General features: G+C 47.8%; 1 protein-coding gene across 1 annotated transcript in view; it reads right to left on the bottom strand.

Moving 5' to 3' along the window:
- The window catches only part of PUM1 (pumilio RNA binding family member 1), a 79,124-nt gene extending 59,854 nt beyond the window's left edge, over positions 1–19,270 (bottom strand). The window contains exons 1-2 of the mRNA XM_086479792.1: positions 19,212–19,270; positions 14,713–15,086 (exon numbers count right to left, since the gene is read on the bottom strand). Coding sequence (XP_086335918.1) covers positions 14,713–15,075 — 363 coding nt within the window. The 5' untranslated portion in view covers positions 15,076–15,086; positions 19,212–19,270. The remainder of the gene's footprint in view (positions 1–14,712; positions 15,087–19,211) is intronic.
- Positions 19,271–19,763: the final 493 nt, after the last annotated feature.

The raw sequence follows: 19,763 nt of genomic DNA, 5'->3' as shown, positions 1-19,763 counted from the left end.
ACAACGTTTATAGTGTTTGATTTATACACACACACACAAAAAGGAAAAACTGGCAATTACCTAAGACACACACAGTCTAATGCAACTGCCTTTGCTAAGTGTGTTGCAGAGACTAATATTTCCCAGAGAGTTGCATGATTTCAAGCGAGGGAGTTGAAGCATAAGCAAGCGAGTCAGCACCATTTCCTTTCAGGTGAAGACCAAGTAAAGACTCTCATAGAAAACAGGCAGATTTATATTCAAGTTACATTGACACGAAAGAGAAAAACACAGCAGTAGAAACAAAAACCAAATTAAATTCAACAGCATCATCTGAAACGGGGGGCAGGGGATGAAGAAAGCAGAGCAAGCGATGCCTTAAGATCAGTTGCTGATTTTAGCCACTGCACCCACAACAATGCCTCAAAGTGGAAACCCAGAAGCACAAACTGGGCTGCAAAACACCTCAAGAAAACCCCTGACGGGGGTACGGCCTTTCCCTCGCTCCCGAGAGGCTGCCGGCACGTGGCACGCAGCCGCACGGCTCCGTGGCTGTGCCGGGGGCCCCGAGGCTCGCCAGCTAAGCCAGGCACGCCAGGGAAAGGCGACAGTGAAGCAGTCCTTCCCGATTCATCCAGAGCAGAGCTCGGGCACTGGGGAAGTACGGGACCAGCCCTGGGAGGTGACACTGGCCTTGCTCAGCGGGAGGACACGTAGCTCTACATTTACTGGAGGAGTTGTGCCATTTTCTGCTTTGGATCATGATTTGATGAAAATCGATTCAATCGGAACACACAAAAAGCAACAACTTAAACCTGGTAGCTAAGTAAGCTGGGTATGCTGAAAATGCAAGAAAACACTTCTGATTTTCATTGCCAAATCTCATGCCTGCAAGTCCTTGAAGATGCAGCCACCGAGCACATGTGCAGAAGCAAAGGAAAAAAAAACCCAACTATGGACTTGAGGACAAAGCACAGAAGTTCAACAGCGTGCTAGGATTCAGACTAAATGACGGCCCTCCTCAGATAACACACCTCTATCAAAGCAGCCCTTGTTACGACAGCCACAAACACTTACAACGGCACACAAGCAACACTACACACCTCCTACGTGGTGTTTACAGAAACCCTGCAGCCCAACAGATCCGATACACCTTTCTGCCAGAGCAGGGGTCATAGTTTGTAAAACATTTATTTAGGAGTAATCCACGCACTCTATCGCTGCAGCTCTTCATGGGCTCTTTTTAACACGCAGTGTTTAGTCATGTCACCACTGAAGACACAGCAGGTGATTTGGATGCAGCCTCTTCCAGGCCAAGGAAGGCGTTCAGGAATAGCTGGTGGGTGATTTGTAGGATAAAAAAACCCCAAAAACTGGTTTGGGTGCTAAAGCACCACCCTGCCAGTGACCAGTAAGCAGTTACACTGTGTTCAGACCTTAACCCTGACTTCTGATGCTCGTGCCACTACTCCCAGCAGAACCAAGTCAAGACTTTGATGTGATTGTATTTTATTTCTATTTTAAAAAACAAGAACCAATAGACTTTATCCAAGAATATCAAATGTAGGGCACAAGCAGATAGCCTCAAGCACAAGAGATAACCTCCACAAGTCCCCTCCAGCGCGAATTCTTCTACTATTCTGTGACAATGCTATTTGCAAAAGATCACTAACATATTATTAAATTATCTAACACATCTTTACGTGACGTGCAAACCCTCAATGGCCAGTCACTCGGAATCACGGTTCAAAAATAAGGTGTCCTCTTATTACTGTATCTCAGCTCAAAGTCATTTTCAGTGATGCCTCAGTCTTGCCACCTTCTGGGGTGACGCTTATCACACCAACCACGAACACACCGAGTGAAAAGAGGACTCCACCTTCCAGAAACTCCAGCACCAGGCAGCACCGACAACTTTACTGTCAACTCCACTGATCTGCCAGCTAAGGTATCTTGGTTGCCTCATGCGAGACAGAAGTTAATAAGTACAAATTCTTCCGTGGAGCATTTCAAGATGAACTCATGGAAAGTGCTGCAACCCACAGACATGCCAAGCCACAAAAGCTGAACAGCAGCAAATTAGTGTTTCAATGAGACATCTGAGGACTAGAGGAGCTATACAAAGAGATTCCGTAGGTGATGTTCATTACTCTCACTGCTACAGCAATGTCCCAGCAAACCACAGAGGCAGCCGCAATGGCACTGATCCAGGACTTGCAGTGCTGGGGGAAGAGCTAGGGGAGAAACACAGGCTGCTTAGCGCATGTCCCCCAACTCCTCCAAAACAAACCCACCCTCCAAAGGTGGACACTGTGCTACAGGAACCTCAAAACAAAGTTGTCAGAAAGATATAATCACTACATTCCTAGCATAAATCAGAAGGATATTAAGAGACATTTGTATTTTGTTTGGTCATATCCCAGCCCTATCAACTCCCCACTGCCAAGCTGAGCTCCCCTCACACCAACACCCCAGTGACAGCCCTGCACAGAGCATGCAGGCAGTTTCTGAACAAGAATGAACTGCACTTCTCAGACCCTCTCTCACCCTTCTTTGTGGTACCATGGCATGTTACGTGGCCATCTTCACTCTACCAAACATTTTTTAAAATGTTAGAATCGTGTATTTTATTTGTTCACATTAGATTGCAAGAACATTTTCACAGATGTCTTGTTCAAGCATTTGTCTTGAGTAGAAAAACATGTTGTCATCTTGTTACACCAATTACAGCAGCACAAATACATGATCGACATCCACGTGTGAAGCCACATGGTTGTAAATCCACATCACGTTCTTGGTGGAGGAGCTAGAGCTGGTGAAACTATTAACAATGACAATCATCTCCAGCACGGTCGAAGCCTTTGATGCAAGTTCATGATCCTCCACCAGGAACCACAACAAGTTAGCAATTCCCGTTTCTCACAGCGCCACAGTCCAGTAAGCACACGTAGCTCTCCTCAGCGCTTCCAGTGTGGAGAGGCATGTTTGTCTTCAAACGATGCCTTGATAGCTGACCGTAACAGAGGTGATACAGAGACCAAGATAAGAAGAGAAGTAGAAGGCAAAAAGCAGGACAAACATGAAAGCAAAGTGCACTCCAGCTGTTTCATACCTGGTTGGTTGAACTGCACACCTGACAGCACTATTATTTTCACTCCTCTCAAGGGTCTGAAGGAAGCTGGCCTTCAAACATGTCTCAGATCGCAAATTGCCGTCCTAACCCCCCTGTTAAACGGCACACAGCGGAACCAGACTGCCTCCATCTCCTTCCCAAATACACTTTACCCCAGCCGCTATCACAAGCGGAAAAAAATTAACACCGGCTTCTCTATCTGCTGTCAGAAGTCAGGTAACGAAAGAAATTATTCGATACACGTATTTAAGTCACACCCCTAATCGCCTCCTTTCATCAATCCTAACAATTACGGACAAACCCAGTTTCTAAATCGGGTCTTTGAGCCTGACTTTCAGGCACTGCAAGCTCAAACCACATATAATCACCAATTGTGAGGCACTTTCTCTCAGTCACATAGTTCCTTTATCTCCACTGATCATTGTATGTATCTGTAATAAAGGCTAGTTTATTATTCAGTTTTCAAAGACTGTACCCAAAAGGTCCTCTTCTCATTTCCCCACTTCCAGAATATTAAATAGCGACACCTCTTCACCTCATTTTCTTACATAGTATGCACAAATATCACAGGGCTCTTTAATTTCCCTTCGACAGAAGAACAAACAGCTTCTGAAACAGCAGAATGTGAACCCAAAGTCATGACTTCCTACACCTTAGTACTCCAAAAGGCAGGCAATACTCTGAAATGGTGATTAAACGATACAGATGATCCACCACCTCACTGGGATCTACTCCTGTTAACTCACTTACCTATAATGAACACAGACATGCAGAGCAGAGTCACGACGGTGTAAGCACTAGAAACAAGGAGGTCCACAGAGAAAGAACTTCTTCACAGATGAGCGCTAACGCCAACGAGATTTGATTACCATAAAATCTGGTTCACCGCTGAACCAGAGTTTTGAAAGAAATCTAGAAGACAACGCCAAGATAAATCGGCCGCAGGAGGAAGTGATGCCCTGACATCTGGATACGACATGACAACCCGGTTCCTCAGAGGAAGAGGTGATCCCGAGAAACATCAGGAACCGCAGGAAGCGAGGTCAGCTGTAGTCCCGGTTGCTTCCTAAGTGATCCAACACAACCTGACTCCTGCTCTCAGCCAGCAGCACCCCTCAGTCGCACCCCCGTTTCAGGCACGCCACCTCCACAAAGCGAAACGCGAAGGGCGCGTCCTCGCCCGCTGCCCCGGACAGACCTCCCCACCTTCCCGCCGAGAGCCCTCGCTCCTCCTGGCAAGGCAGAAAACCAGCCAGCTCGCTTTTGAAGCCTACTTCAGAACTAACGCTCCGCACATCAGCCACGCTGCTGCCGAACGAGGGTTACAAAGCAATTTCATCGCACAAGAACATTCCTCCCCTTCACGTTAAATGCTGCGTATGCACTCAGGAATTATGTAAATCTCACTGAAATTAATGAGAATCTCATTCAAGAAGAGTAATTTCCATACACGCTACGATAGGAATGTATGTCACTATAACACACTCCAGCCACTTCACTGACTCGTAAATAAATCCCCTGCCTGCCCGGCAGAAGCGCACACCCCAAAGCGGATCTGCACTCACGACGAGCCACACGGACAAACTGGAGTAAACCCAGCGGATCGCTCCACCGAGCCTGAAGTCAATTCAGGCTCTCAAAAGCCCTCTTAGCCAATTTTCACCTTTGCTCTGAAAAACACGGTGATAAAGCGAGACAGCTGTATTCCTCATTACACAGTCACTCTAGCTCTGACCTCCAAATCTTATTTTCAGTCTCCTGAATAAAAACCCTTGGCCTCACACACGCTGAGGCTACAGAGGCCTTTCCAAGTTTCAATAGCAGACACCCGCAGCCTATTTTAGAGCAGACAAGCAAAACACAGAACGCTTTCTGCTCTCACCTACTGCAGACTGCAGCAGCGCAAACCCCTTTCTCTTTAGGTCAACGGCCACTTTCAACACTCAACCTCCCACACAGCAGAAGAGCTCCTTGGCAAGCCGGCACTGAATGTATTCACTGGGGATTTTGCAACCCCTCAAGCAGCACGCAGCTCATTTCTGTCAGGTAGCCATCTTACACAGGACAATCACACTTTTTCTTTTTTTAATAAGGTTAGAGGACCTCCCTGTTGCAGAGCTCAATGACAGCAACCCAGAAGCAAATGCTTTCCTGGCCCCAAAGCTACACAGACACTAGTCCTTGTCCGTATCTGGAACCTTTTTGAATTTATACAGCTATGACCGAAATAGAGAAAGCAATATTGCAGCAGCTAAAGTTGTTCTGTGCTCTGCCATTTGGCACGGGACCTCCTGCTCACCTAGCACACCACAAACCCAGGCAAGACTCCTTCCCTGCCTCTGAGCCTCCCCAAACATACTGTGTCACAGACAGAGCCAGTTATGTACAAGTTTTGGAAGCTGTCTCTTACAGAGGAGCAAAGCAGACTCAGGTGACCATCCCAAGACCGAAGGGTCTGGATCATCCATGAGAGGGGGCGAGAATGGAAGGGACAATTTACAGAGCTCAGGACCAAACCCCTCCCGTCACACCTCTACCAAGCCACCCCAGAACAGGGTGTGATGTCCCCAGTGCTAAAAAGCTGCACCACAGTGAAGGATGAGCAAGGAAACCTGCAAAAGCACCAGCGTGCCCCCAGAAAGAAGCAATAAACCCAAGCGCCCGACAGGACGCGCCGCGCTGCTGGTACCAGAAACTCCAGTTAATTTTAACCCAGCAAACAACAAGGCCCACGGGGTAAATGGCACTTGTCAAAAGGAATTCTGCAGTCAGGTCAATTAACAGGAACTGGGGCCCCGAACTGTCCTTACGATTACTAAAGAGGGATTTGAAGGACCAAACAAATTAACATGAGAGCAACAGTGTATTTACCTTTCGGATTTCCAGTACCATATTTTTTATTCTAGAATAATCCAAGGGTTTTTTCCCAAACTGACAGCTACCAGCAAAGTAGCTGAATTGTAATTTTAAGTAAATATTAATGTCAACAATCACTGTTAATACTGCACCTTATATTAAGCAAATATGGTTGCTAATATGACCTTTACACATAAATTCAAAGCATAATACTGTATCACATTTCATGGTCTGCAGGTATCTCAGGGGACTGTACGCTAGCCTTATATATTAAGGAATCCTCGTTTATATAGAATTTACATTCACCTAGACAGACACAGAGCAAAACCATCAAAGGCTAAATTTCACTCTTCATCACAAGGGTTTTTTCTTCGTCCTTATGCAAGTGATGTTTCCCAGAAAGAGAAAGGACAGGTGGAATTAAACAAAGGGGAAAAAGACAAACATACAGGAGAAAAACAAACAAACAAACAAACTAGAAAGTGTTTTGGAGAAAAAGAAGTTGAGAAATAACCAGCTGAGAAATATCCTAGCGATGATCTAAAAAGCCTGTCTCTAAAAGTGCCCCATGAAGCCTGAGGGTTTATGATTTTTATTCTATTTTTTGATGCTGGACAACATTAAACAGATCAAGTATCTGCATTTATTAGTGGTAACAGCGACTGAAGAGGGTTTAAACTATCTATTTCTACTAAGCCAATTATGTTAACTAGGGTAACCAAAGCAAACCAGAAGGCTGCTTCTGCAAGCCCCAGCTCTCCAGTTTCTCCATTTCCCCTTTCCCTAACACCGCTCCCCATGTCAAGGGCTGCCCTTCTCCTTCCCCAGCAGTTTCCCACACCAGGATCTAGCCCCCAGCTGTCCCTCCCTTAGACTAGAGACCTTCTCCCACTACCCCTCTCCCCCAGTTCCACTCCTGACCAGAAGAGCACCTGCCAAAACCGAGGTGGGACGGGCACTGCAAAGACAGGATTTTGTGAAGTTGGAACATGTAAATGGCTGCTTTCAAAATTTCTTTGATCTACAGTAAATTACAGGGCTGACTGCAGCCCTCAGTCCCGCCAGCCAAGCAGACAAACTCCAGGGTATCCCACAGATACTACCATAAGGAATTCTGGGTGAAGCACCCTCAACTTATCGGCTGTCCTGGCAAACAAAAGCAGAGGCAAGGGCAGGGTGCTGGGACCACAAGCCCATGGGGAGGGCTCATTCCTCAGTCCTTGCTGACGCTGGCTGTGCTCCCGGCGAGCCTGGAGGGAGCCCTCCGACAATTTAAGCTCTGCACAAGCCTGACGGGACCACCTTGCCTCGAGACCACTTGTTTCGCTTCTCTAGTCCTGCAGAGTAACGTGACAAATTGTGTCGCCGTCATACCTGGATAGATGACAACATTATCATTTCCCAGCTCCTGAGAACAGCAGCATTTGTTTGCTCCTGTGAGAAGACAAGAGATGAGTTTCCAAGTTCTCTCCCTTCGCACAGGCACGTTACATGTGCTTACCCAGAGCACCTCAACCATGCAACTATTACTCGGATATTCACTTATTTTTAACTCATGTGCACTCTGCAAGCGTCGTGTAAAGCTTCCATCCATTAGGCCTCCACCTTTTAAGTCTTGCTCAATTTGTAACAGAACAAAACCAAAACCTCTTTATTTTCTAGTAAAACATTCCTTGAAAAAAGTCAACATTACTACAAGAACACTGGGTTTGAGGCAGTGAGAACAAGAAAACACCAGAAACATTCAGGCTGCTGCCTGAATAAAACGTCCTTACAAAGGAGGGAAAAAAAAAAAAAAGCCGGTTGAACAGCCTAAATACTTTGTAGGACTTGATTTATCTACTCACAAGTTGTTAAAGCTTTTTAAATTAACCAAAGGTTTACAAATTTCAGATGGAAACAAATGCCTCCTACTCAGCTGTGGGAGACTGCCTGTGTTCGTCTTGTTTGAACAGCTCACACAGCACGTTATTTAAAAAATATCTACCCTGCCTGCGTACACACAGAGTTATCTAGGAGAGGAAAAAAAAGTATTTACCAGCTGACAATAAGAAAAGCACCGCACGCTGTCAACAACAGGCTTGCCACTAACTACTAGATCCAGGGTTAAAATATGTTGTTCCATCAACTGATTACAGCACTATTTTTAGTCCTCTCCTATAACAATAGTCGGTAAAGAAAGAATGTGAAGTCACAAGTATTAGACAGGATTAGGTGGTTTAACTACTATTTTTGTAGTAAAGGATTCATCATTAGAATTGCTAGTACCATTAGCGTTCGAAGCAAAAAGCTATTGAAATCGCAGATTGGCTAATGCTTTACATGGCGTTTAGCCAAGACGATTAATGATTCAGGGTACAGAAATAAATGCAAGAAAGGCAGCCTTTCAGCGTGGCTCGGCTTAGTTAGCTAATTATGTTTTTCCTCAGATTTTATTCACCAAGGGAAGTGCTTCATTAATACGGAATTTAGGTTACTCGGCGATGTCTTGGGCACACAGCGTTGGGGTGCAAACTTCCAAAATGCTGGATTATGGAAGCAGCAACCTTCGTTTTGCCCTGCTGCAGCTTGCAATACCTTGGGAAAACGCTATTCTGCTTCCCAGGTGCGTGTGTCGATCAATGGTTTTGCGCAAGCACTCGGGGCTATGCTAAGATCCGGCTCATTTGACCCCTGGGAGAGCTTTTCCTTTCACTCCCATCCCTCCTCTGACCTTCTGAGGTTTAAATTCAGAGGGAAAACGGTGTAAAGGGACACAGCAACGTCTCATTCCAATGCCAAGCCCAGTACTTCTGTCAGAAACAGAAGTGACTGGCCCCATGCCACACCAATCGTCGGCAGGAGGGCGAAGGGCTAATTTGAGGGTTTAGTAACAGTCGAGCTTCACCCCAGCGCAGAATCAAGGTCTGAAGCACAGCTTCTGTACAGGACAAGCAGCACGGCCAGATGCTCCCGATGAAAACAGCTGCCCTGGAAAAGTTACCCTCAACAAGGAAGAGGAGTAACACGATCTCCGAGAGCGGATCGCTTGGGGAGGGAGCGCGGCATCACATGGTACCCGCACACAAAGGCAAGTTTGTTCATCGCAGACCCCGCCAGATCATCATTCAGAGAAGCCGGCTTTAAAACTGGCTCAGCAGACACCTATAAGCAAGTTTTCAGACACGGGCAACGCTAGGTGCAGTGGTCCGGAAAAGCTCTTTGCGGAGGAGGTTTCCAATCAGCCACCGAAGTTAACTGTGCCAGTTTGCAAGGAAGAGGCTACTGCGGACGGATTGCGTGGCTCGGATCCCACGCAAAGCTTCCCCCGTTTACAAAAACGCTATGAGTACCACCACCTGTTCTGCAGAAGCACAGACAGGTCACGTCAACTCGGCAAACCACGAAAGAGCTAGTTAGGGGAAAGCAAAGTTGGAGAGAGGGGAGGGAAAACCCAAGCAGAAGCTACGCGCTAATAAAGCTCTGTTCAAAACACACTTGGGCGCAATATATTAACTGAAATACTTGAAGTCTTCTTGAAGCATTGAAATTTGCTAATTCAATAGTGTGAAAGTATCTTTGCTCTTCCTGAACAAGCACCACAGCAAGGAAGCAGACTACAATGATATACCACAGAGAACTACCAAAGCCAGCACACCAGGTCGCTTGTGCAATCCCAACTAGAGCCAGCTATCTTGCAACTGCCTGTCAGGGACAGTAAAACCTACAGATTCAGAGGAAGCAGACTCTTAAACTGACGTTCTGAAGATTGCAGGGCGGTTTTTCTCCCCTATACACAAGAAGGATTTTCCAATACCCAACCTTAAATATCCAACTTAGCCAATCTACTCACGCTCCTTCTATCTCAGAAGAAATTTTCTAAGGGCAATGTAAAGCACAAAACTAAATCAAATGTTCTGATTCCCCTCCCCCATGATACCTCTCTACTACAGAGAAATCTCTGCAAAACAAATCAGCCAAACTAGACGTTTCATTTCAGCAAGGTATTACGTTCTAAATTATCTGGGTATCAAGTTAGCACAGCCATTTCAGTGTCAATGTAAGAAAAGCCCTAACCGGTTCCCTGTGATACAAGGAAGCAGCCATGAAAATTCAACAGATTTAATGAAACATACATCAGAAAACGTTCTTCAAGAGCAGAGCCACGCGTTCTGTCATGTGGTGTACGTGATTAAGGACTCGCTCCGTGCCTTCGACTCTAGTCCAGACAACAAGCCAGATTATTCGGACCTCAGCAGCTTTCCATAGGCAGATCAAGAAATCTCTGTCCTGAAGAGTTAACCGCCACTTACACAGGATTTCACTCTGGAAGAACAAACATCAGGCCTTCTGCTTCCTTAGCTTCCAGGAGCTTTTGAGAGGACCTTGCCCCAACTTCAAGGCAAACCCTGCTCACAGTGCCTGCCAACAGACACCAAACACTGTTGAACAATATCAAATCCAGACACTATCACAGCACCAAGCCGCACAGTTTGAGTAGCAGTGCTCTAGAAGGGCAGCTGCCAGGAGAATTACCTTCTGTCTGCACTCGAATGCAAGTTCCCAGTTAAGAAGCTGCACGGTCACATTGCCAAAAGGCAAAACTGAGCATAAAACCCACTCCCAGCCCTGTTGCTCTCACTATTCTTCACCAACTATATGTGAAAAATTCCCCACATTCAACAAGACGATCCCTGCAGAGTTCTATTGTCTCAAATTATTAATTAAACATGCTCTCAAAGAAAGTAAATCCCTAAAATCATTTGCTTCTACTAAGCAACTCCCATATTACCCTAACTGCAATCCAGACAGCCTAAGTATATCCATGCGCTGCAATTCAGAAGGGACCACCACAGAGAAACTCTCTCTTCACTCTGGTTCAAGAACATACATGCATGCACAAGCCACCAGAGACCCCACGCAAGAAAACACAGCCAATTTTCCTAAAAACCTGCTCAGCGTTGGTAACTTCTCCCAGCTGAACATCTCGAACTGCCTTTTCATTCCCCTCCGGAGCAGCAGACGGCTGCTTCGATTTGTAATGAGATGTGCAGCCTTTCATAACCACGACACATCCAACCCAGGCCATTACTCGTCAGGAGTCAGCTTCTACCTCTTCACTCACCCCTGTAAAGAGAGGTTCCGAACGCTACCCATCTTCTTTGCAGGATAAACAGCACAAAAACACCCTAGTGCAGCTATCTGTAACTGCCTGGAGAGTCATCGGGCACCGTAGGTGAATAACAGCCTTCACCTCCTCAGCTTCAATCTTAAAATTACTGGTGGACATTGACACTTGACTTCATCTTGCTGCTCTTTGTGGCTAAAAAGAGAAGACTGTGTTTTGCAGTCAAGACCTGGCTGAGCGAAGCATCTTCCATGTAAAGTTCAGTGATTAAGTACCTGTAGCTGCAGACAGCTAGAATTTTGCTTAGGAATTCAGAGATTCCAATCTAGGAAAAAAAAAAAAAAAACAACAACTGATTCCACCATTACTGTGGTGTCTGCAAGATTAAAAGAGGCATTTATAACATAGGCTATTTGTGTGGATGGTGCATTTTTGATATTTAAATATGCAAAATAACAGTAGCATCTTTAATTGCTTAATTTTACATACAAACGTAATTACCCGCCAACACCACCCCCCTTCTGGAGGAGAAGGGGAAAATGCAAAGGGAAGAGGAAGTAAAATGTAAAAAGAACTGGCATTTTCCTGCTGTTTGCAAGAAGAGGAAACTATCTACTTCCCTGGGAGCAGAGAAACTTTGTGTTAAGACATCCCCACTAAAGCCATTCACAGCGCCATTCTCCGAGCTGCTAGTCAAAGTACGAACAACTGACAAGGAGGAACAGCCAGCACAATAAAAAATGAAAAGCAGGGATCCCGTAAATAAGATCTGACTCACACCACTCATAGCTATCTAATAACACACGATGAAATGCTATCATTTGGTAAAAATCACCAGAGTATTATCACCAACAGACAGGTGTCTACCTATGTAACAAAGAAGAAACCGGGATTCAACAATTAAAAAAATCCCTCTACCTTTAATCACGCCCTCCCAAGCTCTAGGCAGGCATTAACCTATATTAGCCTATAATTATTTTCTGACTTTCCATTATCTTTTAGCTACTGAGTTTCCTCATCAGTCTTCAAGGCAACAAGACAAGGGCCCTCACTACATTATCTTTGAAAGTCTAAAATCAGAAGTACAGCAATACAAACGTCCCTAAGAAACGGAGACTGAGCAGACATCCATAATGACTCCCCACCCCTCTGCATTTCCCAGCACTTCCTTCCACTTCTCTTCTTGCAGGACAGACTCAATTCTACCCTGGCTGAGCCCAAACTGAATTAAATCGTTTTGCCTGTGTAAGACTAGTTCTCACTCCAAGGAATTTATCATTTAAGAAGCGATGCAGAGGTGCCCAAAAAGTCAGGACTGGCCGCATTAGGATTCCACACAGCCTGCGTTCTGCTTCCCATGAGCAAAGCCCCAGGGCAAACCAGGCACCATGGAAAAAAGAGGCACTCCAAGGCTGAAGCACAAACCACACCGACAAAACTGCCCAGCAATCCCCAGAGTACATGGTATCCAGTAAGACACACAAGAACAGGGTTACTGCCCCATCGCAGACCCGACTTTGAAGCAATTAAACACAAGGACTGGTTTAAGGAGGCATACTAATGCAAAACATCAGGACTGTATGACAAATACATCACAGCCCGTGTAAAAAAGCACCAGGAAGCAGAACAGATAAGATTCCAACGTTAATTACACCACAGTGGGTATTTCTTGAGTTTCAGATCACAGAACATGTGGGGGAAAACAGAGAAAGCACCACGCAGAACCTCGTGAGCTTAATCCTGCAGAGACATTTTGTCCATACAACCTCCTCAGAAGTGTTCTGCCTCCAAAGAATACATGTGGTGATGTTAAAAAGTTCATTTAAACTAGTATAAGCTAATGAGTTTTTCTTCCACTAAGTAGTACGTTTATTAGTATCATTTCATCCAAGAAGTTACTGGAGAAAATCAAGGTGAGGAAGAGCAACACATCCGCTGACATCAGGGCAAGTCTCTGTAACAGGTAGGATTCTTTTTTTCAAGTGTAAGTTTAAGTCTTCTGGTTATTAAAGCAAGCAGTAAAAAAAGTTCAAATACCAGCACAATTTTTAACAACTGCAGAATTTGGGTGTCCCATCCCCTGGCCCCTCAACCTCCAGTGAGTTGTCTTTGCTTTTCGGCATTTTCAGAGAAAGGAAGATGAAAGTATGAGTTGGAGGAAAAAAGGGTTAAGAATTTATGACCTTCGTTTTGATTGATGAAGTCATCTTTCCACAAAACGTCCAAACAATAGCAGTTCCTGCCTAAAAATCTCCACACCAGACCGTGTTTTACTTGAAAAACCTAAAAGTTGCAGCCTTTCAGCAAGGAATTTTTGCTTACTTAAAGTGCATTAAGACCTCCTCCATCCATGTCTCTTGAAACAAGTTTTACACCCAGTGACTGAAAACTTGGGTCGTTAACAGAAAAGTTACATCTCATTTCAAGGCAGCTACGTCCTTTAAAGCAGTAACTGAACTAAAGACTGTGTTTCCACAGACAGGAATAACCACAATATTCTTCTAGCTGCTCGGTTCACAGTGCAGTATTTTATGCGATTTTTCTTCCAGAACAAATTAACAGGGCACTTGGGTTTACTTCTTTGTTGATGTACACACTGACTTCAGTGAGGTTGCAAAATACACTGCAATGTTTGCTTTTAAACGGTCTGGATGGCAACACATCCCCCGGGGAGGCAGAGCGGAGGAACAAGGGCTTGTTCGCTTTTATTTGGAAAACTAGAGGCAGGAGATATTCATAAAGGTTGCAAAAGCTTTCTGTCTGCTGCTCTGACAGCCTTTGTGGGAACCACTCGTTTTTAAAATGTGCTTACACTGGAGTTCTGCTCCCTGAGCAGAGGAAGCACATCTCTTCTTTGAGGAGTTACAGGTCACAGACAGAAAGCCAGCGTGAGTCATGCACTCAGCTCACTCGCAGCACATCTGACAACGCAACCACCGAAGAGATTTCTAGTAAACATTGCTACCCAGACACGTTTTGGCCCACTACCCTCTTAGAAACGTTAAGTCACTGTAAGAAGTTAGCTGTGTTTCTAAAAGCACCGTTTCAGGACATTCTTAAGCCTGTTCTCTTCTCGGTTCAGCTAAGCACATTAATAGCTCCTTCCCCCTCCCAATTATAACCAATAAAACCCCAAAACAAACAAGCAAAGAAACCCAGGAAAACACATTACCAGCAACATCCAGAACTGTGTTTTTCAATATTGGGAATGGCAAAGGCCCAGCCTACATGCATTGGCAGTTTTGTAATACCATTACATAAGAATTATTTAACTACAGCCACAGATTTGAAAAGCAGCAGCCGTCACTGCTACGCTGGTTCACACACACACACACACAAAAAAAAAAAACCCAACCAACAAATCAATAAAGGGAATGATAAATTTTGCAAACATGCATTTGACTGTCACAGAGAGTGGACTGGGATTTCACCACCCCCAAGAGCAGAAACGTTTCAGCTTATAGCTACCAAGGCACTGCAATCCTGGAAAGAGAAAACAAAAAGTACGACTGTTGCCATTTTCCAACCGCACAATAACCAGCTCAAGCTTTAAAAAGCATCATTAAAAGCATCTATCATCAGCCCGGTGCGTGCGCGTGTGGAGTTTGGAAACATTGAACTGTTTTGGTTTTTTTACCTGATGTTCTGCATGAATGTTATCCCCAGTAGGCCAGCGATGTTTGCTGTTATTATAGCCGCCTCCACCACTTCCTCCTCCCCCAAGCTGCTCACCATGCTGCCTCTGGAAGAAGTAATCCACCATGGCGTCGTCCTGGGAGCGGCCTGCAACTCCTATGGATCCCGGAACAGGACTGGAGTGTGTCCCTGCTGCAAGCGCCTGGTTTGCAGCTGGCTGTTGCTGAGCCTGGGACCCTGTTCCAGATGTCAATACAACAGGCATGGTGGGATTAGCTGTATCTTGAGCGTGCTGTTTCAGGTGGGGGCTGAACGAGTCCTGCCAGAGTACTGCTTTTCTCTTCAAAACACACGCAACGCTCATTCCACCAACACCTACGGGGGGTGAGGGGAGGGAGGGAGAGACGGCGAGAAGGAGAGAAGGAAAAGACAACATGAAATCCTTACAGCTTCAGCTTTACATCTTAAATAACACACCCATCCTGTGACTGGCAGGGAAACTTCACGATGCCAAGCCTGACGCTTTTTGACATAGTTACCTGCTCCGTTAACCTAGCGACTAAAGTATCACCTAAAAATGCACGCTAGCCAAAAATCCCACGTCTTGTGCTGCAAAGCGTTATCAGTGCACACGAGATCCATGTAAGGTGCCCCTTACACTGACATCAGAACACCGATTTATGCAATGGACAAAACACCGACTGGCGTGCCGCCACAGAAAATTGCCAGAAAAAAGCCCCCAAAAAACCCAGTGGAACGCAAATGACACCCTCAGCGCCTGCCATGCCTGTTTACACCTGACAAATTACGAGGCAAATCTTCAGTCAGTAGAGAAGTCCCACTGTATTACGATGCCTTCACTCAGTCACACAAAACACCAAGGCAACAGGTTGCTTTTTTTTCCAAATGAAAACTTAAAATACTGGATTTCTGCTTATTTTCAGTGAAGTCCCAAACACAACGTGCACTCTCCCTGCAAACTCAGAAGTTGGCTTCAGCCCCGAGATGGTAAAGCACACCTGCATGCTTGGTACGAGATTCCCTGGAGAAAAACCAGCTGACCTCTCGGTGCCCGGCACCTCGGCAGAACCTTCCAGAGCCGCAGCAGCCAGCAGTGCCGGTCCCGCTGCCGACGGCACCAGGGCAAAGCCGGACGAGTTACAAAAACCATCCAGCACGGAAAATACCCCAAACGCCCCGCATCCACCCCAAACTATCCGCGTGCAGGAGGACAACTGGCAGACCAGGCTGACAGCAACTCGCTAATTTACTGCCCCCCACCCCAAATATTTTGCCAGCGCCCCAGCAGCACAAAACCACGCAGGGGTGTTTGTTATTTCCAGACAACGTCACCAGCTGATCGCCGGAGCAATGAAGCATCTCACGTGTGATCAGAAGAGTGTTTTCCCCCGTTATGCAACGCTCAGCCCATGCAGAGCGCACGCACGGATCGAACCGGCTTTTCGAGGCGTGCTACAGTCCGAGCCATCGGTTTTTAGAAGGTTGCTGGATCCCACAGGGAGCTGTAAGGCTGGAACCGGGGCGGGGGGGGGGGATGTTCAGCCCCTAGGGGCTCCCACCACAGCTGCATACCAGCACGAGAAGGCTTTTGCTCTTGTACCTTGGTGGCTGTAAACCCTGGCCCTGATCCTGACAGCAGCTCCGACAGCCTGAAAGGCGGCTCTGTCTCCTCTCTGCTCATCAGAGTAGTCTTGAACAACCGTCAGCTCCTACAAGCAACTTCTAAGAACATTTTTCCAGCAGTGGAGGAAGTTGATACGAAAAAAACCAAATCCTATCTTTGATCCAGCTTACTCCAGTGCCACTAACTGACTCAAAAGAACAGGGTTGCAAGAACCGCACAGATAGGACTTTTTTGAGTTGCACCCACAACACGCATTTGTTGCCACACACCCCCTGCAGCCTCCACGGCCACGTAAACACGCAGCTCCGCGAGGCTTTTTATCCATTCAAAGACCTTCACAACTTAAACAACAGCAACATTCAACAGAACTCACTCCTCTCCCAAAAAAGTCTGGAATCCACTGCCTTCCCCAGATACTTCATAAAACACCTGATGTTACTAAACCTTCTTCTGAGAACACGATACTATGATTCAACGGCATTTTCCCATTAGTTTTCCTTTAATAAAACATTATCAAAATCCTTCAGTAACACAAGGTGAAGCAATAAAGCTCCTCTATGAAATAAGAAATAAAAAAGTAACTATTGGTAAGAAATTCACATATCGCCACGTCAGGGTGTACATTAATCACAGACAATGAAATCTGAGCGGGCTCTAGAAGGAAGGTTACACCTTATCTCGGGGCGGTCTTTAAAAAAAAACAATAAATACAGGAAGATACTATGAATCCTCAAAAAGTTTCAAGTATCTACATCACATGACAAAGCCCAGCTTCCCACAGCCTGGAGAGGGGCAGCCGGCGCAGCCCCAACGCCCCCTTCTCCCCCCAAAAGGCAGCGGGCTGAAGGTCCCTCCGTTCGCCAGCGCAAGTTCACTTCTGGTTTAATTTGCACGTGGAACGTTAATAATTGCGTTACGGTAAAAAACGGGGCTTTTTTGAGGCTCTAGAAAATCTCAGGCGAGGTACTACGGAGCTCCACACCAGTGCCTCCAGCTCCCAGGCGCTTCCTCTTCCGTCTAACACAGACGAGGCAGCTCCAAACACGAGAGAAAAACTTGGCAAAGGCGACATTTTGAAAGGGAGCAAAGGGGAAAGGAGCATTCTGGGTAGTTCAAGTTTAGTTCCAAGACGTGTTTTTATAGAAATGCCGTGTTAAACGCAGCGGACAGCTGAATCCTGTCATTCAAAGCACACAGAGCATCAGAGATACGTGAAGTCACCTACACAACGCACACTCATTAGCTGACCGGCAGCTGCCAGACTCGCCGCTGCGAATGGCCACCAGGACCCTTCTCATTCCCAAACTCTTCGTAAAAATACAGAATCAACTTTCCTTGGGTAAACCCTGTGCTGGGCAGAGTTAGGTATTTACAAACAAAGGCTCCTGCACTGCTACAGCGCACTCAGAGTGGCCAATTTTCCTTCGATAAAAACACAGCACGTAAATAAACTGCTCTGGGTTATCAGCAAAAACTGCTTTAGAGGGTGGGACGTTCCACAAGCCACAAAAACTTTGGCGACACCTCCAAGCAAGTTTGAAGCACCAGCGGCCACAACGCGGAACAAGGCAGCTTTAATCCGCAGAGAGCCCAGCTCCGTGCTCAGCGCCTCGCTGCTCTTAGTCAACATTCCTCCAAAAATAACAGACAACGTCAAAAAAAAAAAAAAAATTAAGTCAGCACAAGATGTGCGTTTCGGAAAGTTCAATCAAAAACTAGGGAAGAGTTTGTGTTGGGTGGGCTGGTTTGTTGGGTTTTTTTTTTTTTTGGAAAGTTAGACTGGAAATTAAAGCACGGCCATTGTTCCCGAGCTGTGTGGCCTACAAGAACTTTTAACGGTAAACCTTGTGTTTTCCTGAAAACCTGGGGAGACGCAGCAGGAAGCGGGTAAACTGATCACCCCCCGGATTGCTTAAACCAGCATTAAAACATCGGAAGATAAATGCTGCCCCTTACCCCACCTCCCTCGATCTTAATAAAGGAAATTCCTTACTCATGATCTGTCTAATAAAAATCTCTGCTCAGAACAAAGTTATTAAACATTGGGGAAAAAAAATAAAATCCGAGTATTTCTCAGGTTGGAGCAAAAGACAGGCTCTTAAAATCACAAGCGTGCAATTAAAAAGGGTCAAACGCTGTTATTACGCAAAAACGAGATAAAAACAAGGGGAAAAAAAAAAAAAATCAACACACACAAACACAAAAACCCCAGGGTCACCCAGCACATCAAAAAGTATTGTCTGCATTCTCCTTCCCTCCCACTTGCGAGGCACCGTCCCCCTCCTCTGCCAGGGACACCGAGCCCCCCTCCAGCCCCACCGAAGACCCCCCCCAAGGCCGGGGGAGGGTAACACCCAACCCCCCCCCCCAGCACCGCGGACCAACCCCACCGGGGCAACAAAGCGGGGCCTTGGCCCTCCCCGGCCGAAAAGCTGGGCCCCCGCCGCGAAAACGGGGAGGGGAGTCCCGGTAGGGCCCCCCGCAGCGGGCCGGGCCCGGGGGAACGCAGGCGGGGGGCGCCGCCGCCGCCCGGCCGGGATGGGCCCGCGGCCCCCCCCCCCCCAACAATAACAGCCCCCTCCCGGTCGGGGCGCGGCGGCGAACGGCCGGGGAGCCGCTCAGGGGAGACGGGGGCCCGCCGCGCCCCCCACTCCCCGGTAACAATAGGGGCCAGGCCCCGGCCCCCAAGCACCGACAAGGAGCCGGGCGGGAGAGCCGGGCGCAGCGCCCCGCCGTCGCTCGCCTTCGGGGCGGCCTAGTGCCGCTCCGCCCGCCTGCCCCACCAATATGGCCCCACCGGCGGCTCCGCTGAGGTGCGCGGCGCGCCGGGGGCCCGGTCCGGTGCCGATACTCACGGGCGGAGCGGTAGGATGAAGACGGATCTCGGCCCCCCCCAGGCCGCTCGCCGCCTGCCTCTCCCCCTGCCTTTCACTCCGACAACATGGCGGCCCGGCGGGGACGGGCGCCGCGCTGCACGCCGGGAAGGCGAGGCCGCTCCAAGCGGCGCCGGGCCGCCGCTCCCCCGGCCGGGCCGGGCCGGGCAGGGCCTTGCCCGCGGCCCCGCGGCCCCTTCCCCCCGCAAACCCGCACCGCGCCGGGCCGGGAGCGCAGCGGGGCTAGGACAGGCCGTGCCCGGCGCCCTCCCGCGCCGCTGTCGGCCGTCCCGGGCCCGCTTGTCGCCAGGCGAGGCCCGGGCTGGGGCAAGGCGCGGGCCGGGGGCCTCAGGCTTTAAGCGTGGGCCCTTCCCCAGCTGGGGTTGGGGGGCACAGGCCGTGCTCAGCCCCGCGCTGCCGCCAGCATCGCTCCCTCGGCTAACGGGGCCGCGGGGTGAGCCGCCACCCCGCCACCGCTCCCGGCCTTGGGCACCCCTAGCCCCCCGGGCCCGCAGTGGGGAGGCCAGGAGGGAG

This window comes from Leptosomus discolor, chromosome Z, assembly GCF_034619465.1.
Source record: "Leptosomus discolor isolate bLepDis1 chromosome Z, bLepDis1.hap2, whole genome shotgun sequence".
Lineage (NCBI taxonomy): Eukaryota > Metazoa > Chordata > Aves > Leptosomiformes > Leptosomidae > Leptosomus > Leptosomus discolor.
The sequence above is the reverse complement of the archived record's forward strand: the minus strand, read 5'-3'. Positions and strand labels throughout refer to the sequence as shown.